Here is a 14,435-nt window from a genome sequence, read left to right on the forward strand (position 1 = left end):
CCTCTATCCATTGTTTAAATCGTTAGTTATTTTTTAAAGTGTTAGATGAAAATGGAAGCCTAAACCTTATTTAAAGCATAAATAGTGCCACCACCACGACGCCAACCCCATTCTCAACTAATCAGAATTTGATAAAAGGATACTGCACCCATTTTTTTAAATTATTCATGTTCATGTCATTTAACCAAGGAAAAAGTAAACCTCACCTCTAACTTATTGAAAATTACAGTTCTAGCATAAAAAACCTTTCAAATTGATCATGCCATTAGCCATTAGGGTTGTGAGAGAAAAAAAGATTCCAAGTACTAAAAATAATGTATATTATAACACATTATCCGGATCGGCCATTTCGCCTGGCAAGAACTATATAGTTTTTGGACTTCAAATTTCATTGTGGGCGTTGGAAATTGATTTTAAAGCCATCATAGATATTTTGATGCCGAAAGTTCTTTATAAACAAGGATTCAAAGTGAGCTTTACTTTGAAAGAGATTGAAGTTGTGGGTGCAATTCCAAAGAGCTGACAGGACAAGTCGTCTGATTGGTCAAACCGCCAACTAAAGCCTTGACCGATCTGATCCAAATTAAAAACTAAGTACAGCAAAAACTAGTGCTTGACTGGTTCTAACAAGTCCGACCAACTTTGTTTGCACCTATTTGACCATCCAAAAAAAAGTTGGCAACGATTACTTTATATTACACATTTTTAAACTATTGTTTATATTTTCTTAATATTTTTAAAATCCTATTTATATTTCTATCAATCAAATTTGACTAACAATCATCAAGTTTTAACTGGACTAAATCCCTTACTAGCTTGGAAGCTCGTCCAAGATAACACTGGTTGAACATAATGTTTTAAACTCTAAAGATCGGCAATTTCTAAGGCTGCTCTTCTTGATAACTTAACAAGAGGTTTCATCAGACCGGGCTAGACAATACCAAACCCATTACCAGTTTGGTGGCTGGTCACACTCATCCAATGCGGTATGTTAGTAGCAAAGCAAAGCCGAATTTCCCAAAGAAACGCCTATACAAAATCCGGCATACGGGAAAGATTATGCATATCACAGAGGCTCTCAATGGGTCCTGGAGCCAACTCCCCTATCAAGATTCGAAATAATTTATCCAAAATGAGACCAAATGCTTCAGATTTGAAGGGCATCTGCAATGGACCCAGCCAGGGTTAGCACTTCAAAGGGAGCCTTTCCAGACACAGCTTTAACAGTAAGAGGACAGGAATCTGTTATCCAAAAGTATGCGAAAGGCTTTTCTGTACCCTCTCCCTCTGCAACAAAGATAGAATCAACTAAGCAATGAAACTCATATTTTCTAACTTATCTCAATAGTTTAGAGGAGAAGAACAAAAATATTACCACTATTACGATGAGCAAACCGCTCCCATGATCTCTTGGGGAATACGCCATGTGTGACATAAGCACTAACCTTTGCAGCACCATGGGCTGCCAAAACTTTCTGGGAGGAAGACAAAAATATAGCACTTGCGTCAGCAGTGAATGGTTAGATCTAAAATTAAAATAAGCATCCATTGCTAACAAGTAAGACTTGTCTTCGATAACCAAACATGATGATTGAAGAAACACAAATAAAGCTCTTCTTATATGTAAGGCTTGCAATGTTTGCCATTAATTAAGGTCACCCCTTACCATTGTAAAACAGAGCCAGTAGCATTTCAGAATGGCACTTAAAGACAGAATTCACCTTAAGTTACTAAGCACACTCAATGTACAGAACAAGATTAGCCCATTATCATGTCTTGCATTTTGAAGTACAGTGTTAATGGTATGGGCACTATGGTTTTGTCTTCCAATGATAAAGAAATGAGTTTGGGACTGTTAACACTAAAGCTCTAACAATTGACCAAAGACGGTACACAACTCATTCTGACATCTAGTAATAGGTAACCAATAATTTTATTGAGGCACTTGTTTCAGAAAAGGAGTCATATCATATCGGAATTTATGGTTATGGTTGATTGGTTATTGACATAAATTTTGGCTTCCTAGAATGTTTGGAAGAATATTTTGCGCACTCAACAACTGGTAAGAGTACTTCACATCATGGTTAATTAATGCTCACAAGGAAATTCAGAGACAAACATGTCATTTGCCCAAATTGGTTCTATGTCCACTGCTTAAAGAAAAATATCTGAGTCCAGTTCTATTTTACAAAAATTCCACTTTGATTGAGTTGGCTGTAAATCATTTTGGGATTCGGACCAGGGCCCCCTCTCTATTTTGCAAAATAATGTAGGAAGTTATAATTTTAATGAATTGGAGGTCCCGCGTGTGTAAGACAAAAAACAAAGGAAGTTTTCAAATGCAATGAGCATGAAAATAATATTGTCTGCCACGATGAGCTCCAAACTTGTACAACACATATTGTATGTATATCTGTAGAGTATAACTGAAAATGATTTTGTGGTTGGAAACCAATTTGAGAACATTCAAGAACAATATCCAGAAACAAGGGTACCTGTTAAAAGTCAATGTGTGCTTTACATATTTAGTACAAATAAACTCACAAACAAAGTAGAACTCGAGCAGGTGGCACTAAGAACTGCTCCAGTAATATTTCAAAATACCTCGCATCCTACTTTTTTTTGAGAGAAGGTTAACTTAATACCTCTCATCCTACTTGTCTACCAATAATTTCTCGTTGGATATAGAAACTAAACCATGAATACTCCCCATCAACACTAGAAAATAGACACCTAAGGTTGAAAGAATGATGCCAGTTATTCTAATGGTTGAGCCCACATGCAACTAGTACAGATTCAAGAAGTGTTAATGTTACACACACGTCACAAACTAGATTTCATCTGAGACTATGGTGAGAGATTTCCATTTGCCCACAGGCTCCAGTAGGCACTAAAGCACATATGAGGTAAGAAGTCATAAGAAGCTGACAACCGTGACATACAATTCTATGGTAGGCCACTAGTTTCCAATAATGGACACCAGTCAATCTCCTTGGGCCATGAGTATATATTGGTGTTCGGGCTGGTAAGAACTAGTTGCAGTGGGAACAAAAAAAATGTCTATGACAAGTGAAAAAAAGGAAAAACTATACATGGAGAAACATATGGAGAACCACCAAAAGAATGTTATTAATCAAAATACCAAACTCCTTCATACAAGAACATAGAATGAGGACTTTGAACAAATGTCTGCGAAAGTGGCATTTTCTGACAAAGTCTAGTTGGAATGCACCAAAAATCAGTGTTGAATGAAAGAACAAATAAAAACCTGTAAGAGGGCACCCAAAAGTTTATGGGTGAATTGGATGCGCCCAATTTTTTTGGTTGGATGTTGTCTAGACTATTGACAATAAGAGTGAGTGACTTAACTAACACTGATACAAAAAATCTGCTATGCACATTTGTTTTGTTAATGTTTCATGAACTCATAAAAACAACATAGTTCCTACCAATGTTTTAAAATGCGGGATGCGGCCTTGATGCAGTGGGGGGCCGATGCGGCAATGCGGCCTCGATGCGGGTGCATCGCGATGATGCGGTCAATAAATGTAAAAAAATTCTAAAAAATCTAAAAAAATAAATTAATGCATAGAAAAAAATATGAAGGTGATATATGTGATAGTAGGTATTTTAGTTTAATGATTAACTTCAAAACTATTAGCTGTCGGAGATTCTGTATCCAGTTATCCACAATCCCCTGATAGAAACTAGAAACTTGAAACCAGCTTCATAAAGCATTCAACAATCAACAACCATCAGCACAAATTTGCACCATAAGCACAACTATAATTAAACACAACCATCAATAACCATAAGTACAACCATAAGCACAAAATAATGACATTACAAAATACAAATCAAAAGTCAAGCTCAAGAAGAGTTAATAGTTAATAAATAATAACTTAATACAATCATCCATTTTGAGAGTCAATTTTGAAATTTGAACTTCATTTTTTTAAATTATCAATCAGACAAGTCATTTTCAGAGTCGTCATGTGCATCATCAATATCATCCTCGACGGCCTCCATGTATTCTTCTTGATCAGTCTCCTCTGAGTCAGTTTCCTCCTCAACCTCTGAAGCTAATGTGTGAGTGCGACTAGACCTAGAAGCTCCTCTACTCCTTTGTGCTCTAGTGTTAGGTCGATCTTCTTCATTAGCCCCTGTTGCTAGCTCGACATCAAGCCATGTAAGATCCTCACCCTCAAACACACGCTCTTGTCTTGGATCCATGGTCCACTCACTTATGGAATCACCATCAGCTTCATATAATTGAATAGGGTTGAGCTTCGTGCGATTTTCATACCTCTCTCTATGCCGCTCGTTATACCGTACATAAACCAAATCATTCAACTTTTTCCGCTCCAACCTATTTTGTTTTTTTGTATGGAGCTGTGGTAGAAATTTGAAATCAGATAAATTAGATTTTAGATTAGAAAATTGAAATTTAAGAAATAAGGATTAAGGAATAAGGAGTAAAGGACTTTCATGCTCAAATGCACCTCCATTTGCGCTCACAACCAGGTGAGCTACATGTGAGATTCAACACTCGAATAGCGAGACGTAGATTTGGTGTCTCGTCTCCATATAATGCCCACCATGCAGCTGTATAATATTTTATAATTTAGAATATAATTAAAAATTAAGGGTATAAAATAAACAATAGAACTATACATAAAATAAGCGACAAGTAAGATTATTTTTGGGCTTTTGGCCTTTACCTGGATCTGTAGTGTCGCTATTTCGAGTGGCAATATCTCTCCCAAAGTTTGCCAAGGCTAACTTGAACTTAATCAATTCATGGCTCTGGATCTCATCCTGGATATCTTTGTCTGGCACCAACCTCTCCAGCACATCTAAGAACCCACCATTTATTACACGATCTGACTCAATGGATGGGTGCTTGTAGTGAAGAGATGGGTTTAGAAAATAACCGGCTGAATGGAGGTGCCTGTGAAGCAGGGTATCCCATCTCCTATCAATAATTTCAAGTATAGCCTTGCGCATATTTTCATTATCCTTTAAAACATCTTTTATTTCAATTCTTGCCCTAGTCATTGCCTCATGTATGTAGCCCATGGCGGGCTTCGCATCACCATCAACCAATCGAAGCACTCTCACTAAAGGGCGAGCCACCTCCAATGCAATAATTATTTGACTCCAAAAAGATGTATTCAGAATAATTTTTTCAGCCTTTCTCCCATCCTTATGCTTTGACCATTTGCTTTGACTCCATTGCTCTGAAGCAAACATGGTCCTCAAGGCACTTTTTTGCTTGGCTAGGCTTCGAAGAGTGAAAAATGACGTGGCAAATCTAGTGATACCCAGTCTCACTAATTCTCTTTTCTTTGTAAAAGACCTCATCATGCTTAGGACTATGGTGTGATTGTAAATAAATCCAACAACAAACATAGCTCTTGAAATCACCCCACTAAATAAAGATGTTGTACCCATTTCCTTAAGCATAAGATTAACACAGTGAGCTGCACAAGGAGTTCAAAACATATGCTTCCTTTTCAAAGTCAAGAAATGCCCAGCTGCAGCATAGTTGGCACCATTGTCAGTGATAATTTGTACCACATTTTGCTCCCCAACAAAATCGACAGTCTCATCCATCAAGCCAGATAAGTATGTACCATCATGTGACTTGTCTGATGCATCAATAGACTTAACGAAAAAAGTACATGTTGGGCAGTTAACCAAAAAATTAATGAATGCCCTTGATTTCCCATTGGACCAACCATCACACATAATAGTGGCCCCAGATTTCTCCCACCCTTCTCTCTGAGAAATCAAAATTTTATTCACATCAAATACAACATCCTTCAACAAAGGCTCCCTAACCTCATGTAGTAAATGAGAAATAAGTCCTGGGCCATATTGCCCAATTGCTTGAACCATACATGCAAAACTATCCAGAGTTATAGTATTAAAAGGAATGCCGGCCATGTAAATCCACTTTGCAATCCACTAATATACCAACTTCCTTTGTTCTTTCTTATATTTATTGTCAATTATGGTTTGTTTTGTTTTTTTCTTTCTCTCCTGAACCACAATTTCGGGGCTAAGGGTAAAAAAAGAATCCATTGGCCCCTTAGAGAGAGGTGTTCTTTTCTCAGCACTACCACCAATATTTATAACCCTCTCTCTTGAGGTTGGAGTATGAGTACCCCTTTGCCTCATAGCATCTTCAAACATATCATCATCATCATCATCATCATCATCAACATCATCAAATAATTGCATATCATCAAGTAATTCCTTTCTTTTCTTTTCTTTTTTTCTCTTTATCTTTTTTCAATCTATCCAAATATTCTCTAATTTCCTTTTTTATTTCATCTGTAACTTGTGGGCATGCTCTTACATTCCCAGAAATTCCGGCTAAATGCTCTTTTTGTTGAAAAATACCACCCATATAAGTATTTCCACAGAGCAAGCATATCACACAATTTCTATCTTTCGGATTTTTTAGTTTAGCATATTTCCAAGCCGGAACATTGTTACTAGAAGATTGGGAAGAAGACATTGCCCCAAAAATAAGCATAACAGTATTATTGTACAAGAAGGAATAAAAAGTTACCGACTCTGTGAAGTAGTGCTCGATTTCTTCATGGCCTCTGAAATCCCCAATTTCTTATCACAAATTCACCTTAACATCCCCAAATCAACAATCAAAGGCATCAAATGAACATCCAAGTATCAAACAACCGCCAAATCAAAGATTTGGATGAAAAAAAAAATTTCGCCAAATTTTTTTTTCCTTCGATTTGATGCAAAAAAAGCCACAAAAGTGGCTGGAAATCTTCGTTTAGGGGGTATAATAACCCCCCAAACAGTTTCCCTAAACTTTGGAACTACAAAAAGACCATTTTGCCCCTCCTCGAGGGGCAAAATCGAAAACATTTTTTGCAGAAACAGATGCGGCGCGATGCGGGAAGCGGCCATGATGCGGCGCATATGCGGCCGCATCTGTGAAAAGCGCATATGCACCAGTTCGCGATGCGGATGCGAGCGCATCCCACATGATGCGGCCGCATTTTAAAACACTGGTTCCTACTCCTTAGCCCTGGGACTCATTTTTACTAGCTACTATTTTACCCTTTGAGTTTGTACCTGCTACAACTGTTACTGCCTGATTTTGCACATTGGTGTTAAAGCCTCTGCTTCCAAGGCTTCTGCTTGTGTGTTTTAGGCTCTGTTTTTAGACCACATTTTTGTACAGCACCTCAACCCAGAGATTTCCTCATTTTTTGACTGAGAGGCCCGGCCTGTGGGTCCTCTCCTTCTATCAGCGTATTTTTTCCCCCTTAATTCAATGTTAACTTTAACAAAAAAAAACAACATAGTTCCTACTCCTATCAAATAGATTTCTTGGTTACTTCACAGTCTCACTAAATTTGAGGTACAAATGTTTATGACTAAAAGGTTAAGAAACTGGGTAAAAATGTTTATGACTTAAAGGTAAAGAAACTGGGTACAAATGTTTATGACTTAAAGGTAAAGAAACTGTAAAGAAAATAAGTTTCAAAGGACACTACATTTTTGAGGATATAAACCAATTACCCAAAATTTGGGAACAATGAATTCTTGATTCTCCTAAGGGGGAGAACTTGAGCAAAGAAGAGATGGAATGCAATCTTCATGTTCCAAGTGAGAATGTTCCCATTCTTACTAAACATAACAAAAACTACTTCCTAATCTTCCTGAATAGCCAAAAAGATGCCAGGAAACAGAGTATTTTTTTAAGAACTACAGACCACTCATAGTGAAACCTCCATGAACTCAAGTACACTTATTTGTGGCTTATTTCCATCTTTGAGTTCAAGCAAGTAACTCCTAGAAATAAAAAGAAATCTTAAACTAACCATTGCACATATCACTTCATTTCTTATGGTCCTTGTCACCCTCCAGTAAAGTGTTAATTTCCTCTACTTCTATTTGAGAACACTCAAATTTTGAACTGGCCATTAAAAAAGAAAAGGTTATGAAAGAAGAAATGAAGGGTGTAAGATAAATAGATGGGACATTGTCCACTATACAGAGGAAAATACCTAGTTGATTGCTCACAAAAGGACATGGTGAGGTCAAGAGACAATGGCTCCATTGAGAGTTACATAGCTGCCAAAGGCGTTCACCCAAACACATGGGGTGAGGAAAAGATGCTGGTGCAGTGAAAGTTCATGAAAGAAAATAGCCAGTGATTAATATCTTCAAAGATGGAAGTCAGAGTCCAGGGACAAGGGGACGAGCCTGAGGCCCAGGCGATGACATTACTTGAGTTGCCTTCGACCAGCGGATTGGAGCCCAAGAGGGATCAAATTGTTTTAGGCCTTCTAGAACAGCGAGAACTTCAGCAGTTTGAGAATCTGAAGGGCCTATATGTCTGGAGAACGAACTGAAGACTGAGCCTACGTGATTCCTGAATAGAACACCTATGCCAATGGAGCCAAGGTTGCCTAGGGAGCAACCATGAAAGTTCAGTTTGATCTAATCAAATTCCTGTGGAGGCCACAGAGAAGCACAAGAGATACAATGCCTGTTGAGGTTAAGCATGGTTACCCAGTCCAAGTGGATTAACGAGAGAGGAGCTCTTGTGATTTGAAGCCCATAAAAACACAAAGGACTTGATCTTATCGAATAGGGCTGATGGAGATGACCTCTCTTTGCGAAAAATGTGTTGATTGCGTTCAATCCATGTGGTCCAAAAAAGGATTGCAACAACCGCTTTCCAAAGCAGTGTTTAAAAAATCGGTGATCCAATCCGGAATCGGGCAATCCGGATCGGGTATCGGCTGGACCGTTCCGGATCTAGGCATAAAACGGGATCCAGCCATGTCTGCACAGTAAATCAATAGCATGACATCACAACTCACTGAGTCCGTTGATTATGACATCATCAAATCGACTATTGACTTATCACACCTTTTTTTAAAGTCAAGAGGGCATTTTTGTAATTTTTTTTAAATCGGGGCAATTATGGTGTACAAGTACTTCTTGTCTTACATGGCCATGTGTGCCTCTATCAACCATGGCCCCTGGCGCCACGTGCCCCTATCAACCATAGGCACACTGCCTCATGCTTCCTCATGCATTTCAAGCTCGCATTTGAGCATATGGTACTAAGGAAGCTTTTATTCACATCAAACTTATTCTATTCTTTCGATGTGGGACATTTCGTCCCATTCAACCTGCACAATGTCATTGGACCATTGGAGGCTTGGAGAATGTTACTCTTTTTCTTTCTCTCACATATCAATGCCTTGTTAGATTTTTTTTTTACTAGGAATAAATGGTCTAATTATATTTTTTTATTTTTATAACATGGTGGTCTTTAACATAAATTTAGGAATATCAATTTAATGATAGGGTTCATACAATGAGGCCATTTGAAATCTCTTGGTCTCTCCTTCGCTCTTTCTACTAAGAATCTCTTCCACGAAATTTATTCTAGAAACCTTAAAAATTAGTTTTTTTGAAAAATTAAAGTGTTATTTCGAAAATTGGTACGCATTCTAATAATTTCTACATTGATAACCAAATCTTGTATTTTATTTATTAATTTCTTTGCATTATAAATTAAGTAATGTACTATTTTTTCTTACAATTGTCAATAATATATTTTAAATTAGACGATATTATAAGATATTTTGGATTTGTTATTATTTGTATAGTAAAATAATTATAAAATATAAACCAACAATTTCAATTTCACTATATAATATTATTGTTAGTTAGGTTGTAATAATTTTCGATTAGTAAAGCGAACTAATAAATATTTGTTACTTTGATATGATACTAATTTCATTTTACATGAAAATTTATTTTTTTAATCTTATAATATGAAAGTGTTTTCTATTATTTTTTAAATTATATTGATGCAATATTATAATATTAGATTAATTATATAGACACAGAATTGACCTATTTTTACAAAGTAATTAAAGTACATAATGCACCACTCCTAAATTCTTTTAGAAACAAAAAGAACACTATTTGTAGAGATTTATAGTGATTTTCTTAGAAAATTGAGTCAAAAATTGCCAATTCCGCCGATTCTCCAATCTGATCAACCGATTCTTCGATCCGACATGGGTATGGGTGTGACCGATTTGAGTCACCGATCTGTTTTTTTAAACCTTAATCCAAAATAAGATACCAAAATTGGGCCATGGAAAGCGTGATAGTGAGGAATATAATATTGAGCTAGAGGTAACCCATTGCCACTGAAACAACTGAAGAAGGGATCCCCGCAGTTGGAAAACGATGGGACAATGGATGAACAAATGGGCATTGGTATCTCTTCAGCAGCCTTACACATAACGCAACGGTTTGGTATTGGCATTCCCCTTCACAGAAGTTGGTCTACTGTGAGTACTCTCTCAGCCAAGGCCAGCCAGTTATAGAACTTAATTTTGGGAGGGGCCATCAAGTTCCAAGCCTTAACTCCAAAAGATGGGGGAGCATGGGGGAAGGTGGGGGGCTCAAGAAGACAGAGAAGGATCCCAAGGGGGCAGGGCACCAGATGATGCTGTCCTCTCCATGAAGGGAAAGAAAAGAAGAACAAAGAAGGGAGGAGAGGTCAAGGAACTCTTGGAATTCTTTGTTAGATGGGGGTCTTCTGAAGTTTGGACTCCATATTCTGGCCCACCCTACCACTGGAAATTGGTGCTCGACGGTGGTTTGGCAATCAAGGGCTAAAAGGAAAAGTGATGGGAATTGGTCCTTGAGGGTGGTTTGGCCCAACCACCGGTCTTGCCAGAAGCTTATCCAAGAGCCCCTCTTAGGGTGTGAAGTCTGGTGTGGCTTTTGAAGAGATGGAGAATTGAGCGGATATATTTCCAAAATCTTGAGGACCTCTCGTTGGCTCTGCAATTAGGTAACCAAGAGATAGTGTCGAGGTGATATTTGTGTCTTAGTACCCTCTTCTATAGGTGGTTATCTTGAGTTGCAAACCGCCACCCACTTTTCGAGCAAGGCTAGATTAATGGATTTAAGTTGACAAATGCCAAGACCACCTTGAGAGCGAGGAGACGGATTTTGTCCCAAGAAATGAGGTGATATTTGTGCTTATCCTCTTCACCGGCCCACAAGAAATTTTGAGTGAGTTGTTCGAGTCGAGCTCTTATCGAGGCCGGAATTTGAAAAGTGGTCATCTGGTGTAAAGGCGTATAGGATAGGGTTTCCTTTGTCAAAGTGGTTCACCCAGCTGGGGAGAAGAACCGACCCTCCAAGTGGCTAGTTTCTGATCAAACCTATCTATCAGATGAGCCCACTGGCTGAGCTTGGGCTTCCCAATACAAAGGGGAAGTCCGAGGTAAGTTGAGGGGAGCTTGTCAGCCAAAAAGGCCCATCTCTTAGCCAACTCTTGGGTGATGTGATAGTCGAGGGCTAAACATCATCTTGGTCTTAGCCATTTTCACCTTGAATCTAGTTGCCACACAATACATTTAAGAACAGTAGGCAGATATCGACTTCCTGGGCATCGGCCTTGCAGAAGACGATGGTGTCATCTGTGTATTGAAGATGGGAGATGGTAGGTCCTTGGGATCCGACAGTAAAGCTATGAAGCCACCCAGCTTAGTATAGACGGTAATAGAATAGGGGAAAGGGGATCTCCTTGGCGCAAACCTCTAGAGGAAAGAAATTTGCCCTTGGGGACCCATTGACAAGGCTGGAGAAGTGGAGATTGGAAGTACAGCCGTGCATCCACTTGTGTCGTTATGGACCAAAGCCCATACATGCAAGAGTTTCATCAAGGATTGACCGATCTACATGGTCGTAAGCCTTCTCCCAATCAAGCTTGATGATGAAGCTTGGAAGTTTGGAAAGATGCCTCAAGTGGATGCACTCATGGGCGACTAAGGCACCGTCGAGTATTTGGCGATCCTTGACAAAGGCCTTTGATGGGGGGAGATGACTAGGCCTAACACTTCTCTGAGGCAAGATGCTAACACTTTTACGAGGATCTTGTGTGTGCCATTGATGGGGCTAATGGGCTGGAAATCTTTAAGTTCCTCAACCCCCTCCCTCTTTGGGACCAAGGCAATGAAAGTAGAGCATTGAGAGCCTAGTGGAGTACCCATATGTCATAAAATTCATTTAAGTAGTCCAGAAAATCTGCCTTTAAGGAGCGACAAAAGAACTTGAAGAAGGCAATAGGAAAGCCATCAGAGCCTAGGGCCCAGTCTCGACCAAGATCGTGAATTGCCCTTAGAATCTCTTCCTCTGAGAATGGTCATTTAAGCCAAACTACCTTCTCGTGAGAAGGGAGAGTAAGGATAGGTCCCCCAAATTGGGTTTGGGGTTGGAAGGGGCTGTGAAAAGGTTCTTGAAGAATTCAATAATTGCTCCTTTGATGCAAAAGGAGCCCGAAATTAATCCGGCCTTCTTTTGATCATGAAGGGAGAAATTTCTGCAACTATGGATAATGTATTGTGGTTGTAAATCCACCCGAAGGGAAAAGAAACTCCTTCTTTGATAAAATTAAGTCTCAGAAAAATTATCAAGTCTAAGTCTCTATGGGGCGTCCCGCTTTATCAATACATCATCATCATCATCATAGCCTTTTCCCAATTAATTGGGGTCAGCTACATGAATCATGGTCCGCTATTCTGCTCTATTAAAGGTCATACCCTCAGTGAAGCTATAAGTCCCCATATCTTTTCGGACTATTTCCAACCGCGTCTTTTGGGCCTACCCCTTGCCCTTTTCAGTCTTCTACTTGAACTAACTCGCACCTCCTAACAGGTGTTGTACTTGATTGGTGCCACACATGACCAGCCCACCTAAGTCTATTCTGTCTCATATTATCGCCTGTTGGTCCCACACCTAAATTCTCCCAAAAGGATACCTTTGGAATTCCATCCCTTCTTATCTTGCCACTCATCCATCTCAACATCCTCATCTCCACTACACTCATTCTATAAGTATATTGTTTTTTGTCTGCCTAACATTCCACCCCATAGAGCAAAGTTGATCTCATAGTTGTCCTATAGAACTTGCCCTTCAACTTCGTTGGTATGCAGCGATCACATAAAATTCCAGTTGCGCATCTCCACTTCACCCACCTCGCTCTAATTTTTTGTACGACATCTTCCTCAAACTCTCCATTTTCATGGATTATCGACCCAAGATATCGAAAGTGTGGTCTTTTTTGTATTTTCTGACCGTCAATCTTAACTACTTCCTCGTCTCTATTCTTATTATTCCTAAACTTGCATTCTATATACTCTACCTTAGTCCGGTTAATTTTAAAGCCTTTGGACTCTAGAGCATCCCTCCAAAGTTTTAACTTTATGTTGACGTTGTTTCGGGTCTCGTCGATCAAAACTATGTCATCTGCGAACAACATGCACCACGGTACCCCATCCTGTAAGTGCCTAGTTAAGTCGTCCACAACTAAGATAGCAAGAGACAAAACAAAATAAAAAGTAAACTAAGAAAAAAAAATAACTTTCTCAAGAAAAAAAAATAACTTTCTCACCCACATTTTCTCTCTCTAGCTCCGTCTTCTTGTCACGTAGATCTCCCCCCATAAAATCTTTCTTTAAATCTTTAAGCCCCATGAAAATAGGAGTTTCACTTCCCTTTCTTATCTACCCCTCGATACCCACACGTCCCACTTAAAGAAAACAACTCATCCCATAAAAATAGCAACTAATAAATTCTAAAGTAAATAACCCTTTTACCCCTCATGCCTTAAGTCAATTCAACCAATAAAATAAAAAAAATTACACTCATGCCCCCTAAAGAACAAAATGAAATATAGTTCCCAATAAACTTTTTCTTCTATTTTTTAAATCAATTTGCGCCATCCTCCCCAGGTTGGAGAAGACTCGACTCTGTCGGGTCGACATCACCATGGAACACGAACAGATCTCGAACATTGAAGTTGGATAGATATTCCACCCGCTCAGTAGCTTCACTTTATAAGCATTGTCATTAATCTTCTTTTCTATCCGACAAGGTCCAATCTTCTTGGCTTTGAGCTTTTGATAGGTGCCAACAGGAAACTGTTCAAGTCTCAAATACACCATCACAAGATCTCCAACATAAAACAGTTGTTCATGACGGTGTCGATTCACAGTATCCTGCTACATGTCATAGCTCTCCTCTAACTTTCTGCGGACATTCTCGTACAACTCCTTCGTATATTCAAGCATACTTGCAGCATCTGTATTTACAGTCTCACGTGTAGGCAAAGGAATTAAATCATCAAAATGTAAAGGAGACATACCATAAACTACTGTAAAATGAGTCTTCCAGTAGACCGATTTGGAGAATGATTATAAGCAAACTTACCTTGCGGTACACCAAAACCCACATTTTCACATTTTCTCCAACCAAACTCCTTAGCATGTTGCTCACTTATATTGACCACCTCGGTCTGGCTAGCTGTCTGTGGATAATATACATTACTGAAATGCAACTTAGTA

The 14,435-nt window shown here is 38.8% G+C and overlaps 1 protein-coding gene across 1 annotated transcript in view; it reads right to left on the reverse strand.

Annotated features, from left to right (window-relative positions):
- Positions 1-733: 733 nt before the first annotated feature.
- The window catches only part of LOC18448654 (Phosphoribosyltransferase family protein), a 32,330-nt gene continuing 18,628 nt past the window's right edge, over positions 734-14,435 (reverse strand). The window contains exons 6-7 of the mRNA XM_006858715.4: positions 1,376-1,475; positions 734-1,287 (exon numbers count right to left, since the gene is read on the reverse strand). Coding sequence (XP_006858777.1) covers positions 1,148-1,287; positions 1,376-1,475 — 240 coding nt within the window. The 3' untranslated portion in view covers positions 734-1,147. The remainder of the gene's footprint in view (positions 1,288-1,375; positions 1,476-14,435) is intronic.

Source organism: Amborella trichopoda, chromosome 6, assembly GCF_054954075.1.
Source record: "Amborella trichopoda isolate Santa Cruz 75 chromosome 6, AtrichopodaSantaCruz75HAP2 v2.0, whole genome shotgun sequence".
NCBI lineage: Eukaryota > Viridiplantae > Streptophyta > Magnoliopsida > Amborellales > Amborellaceae > Amborella > Amborella trichopoda.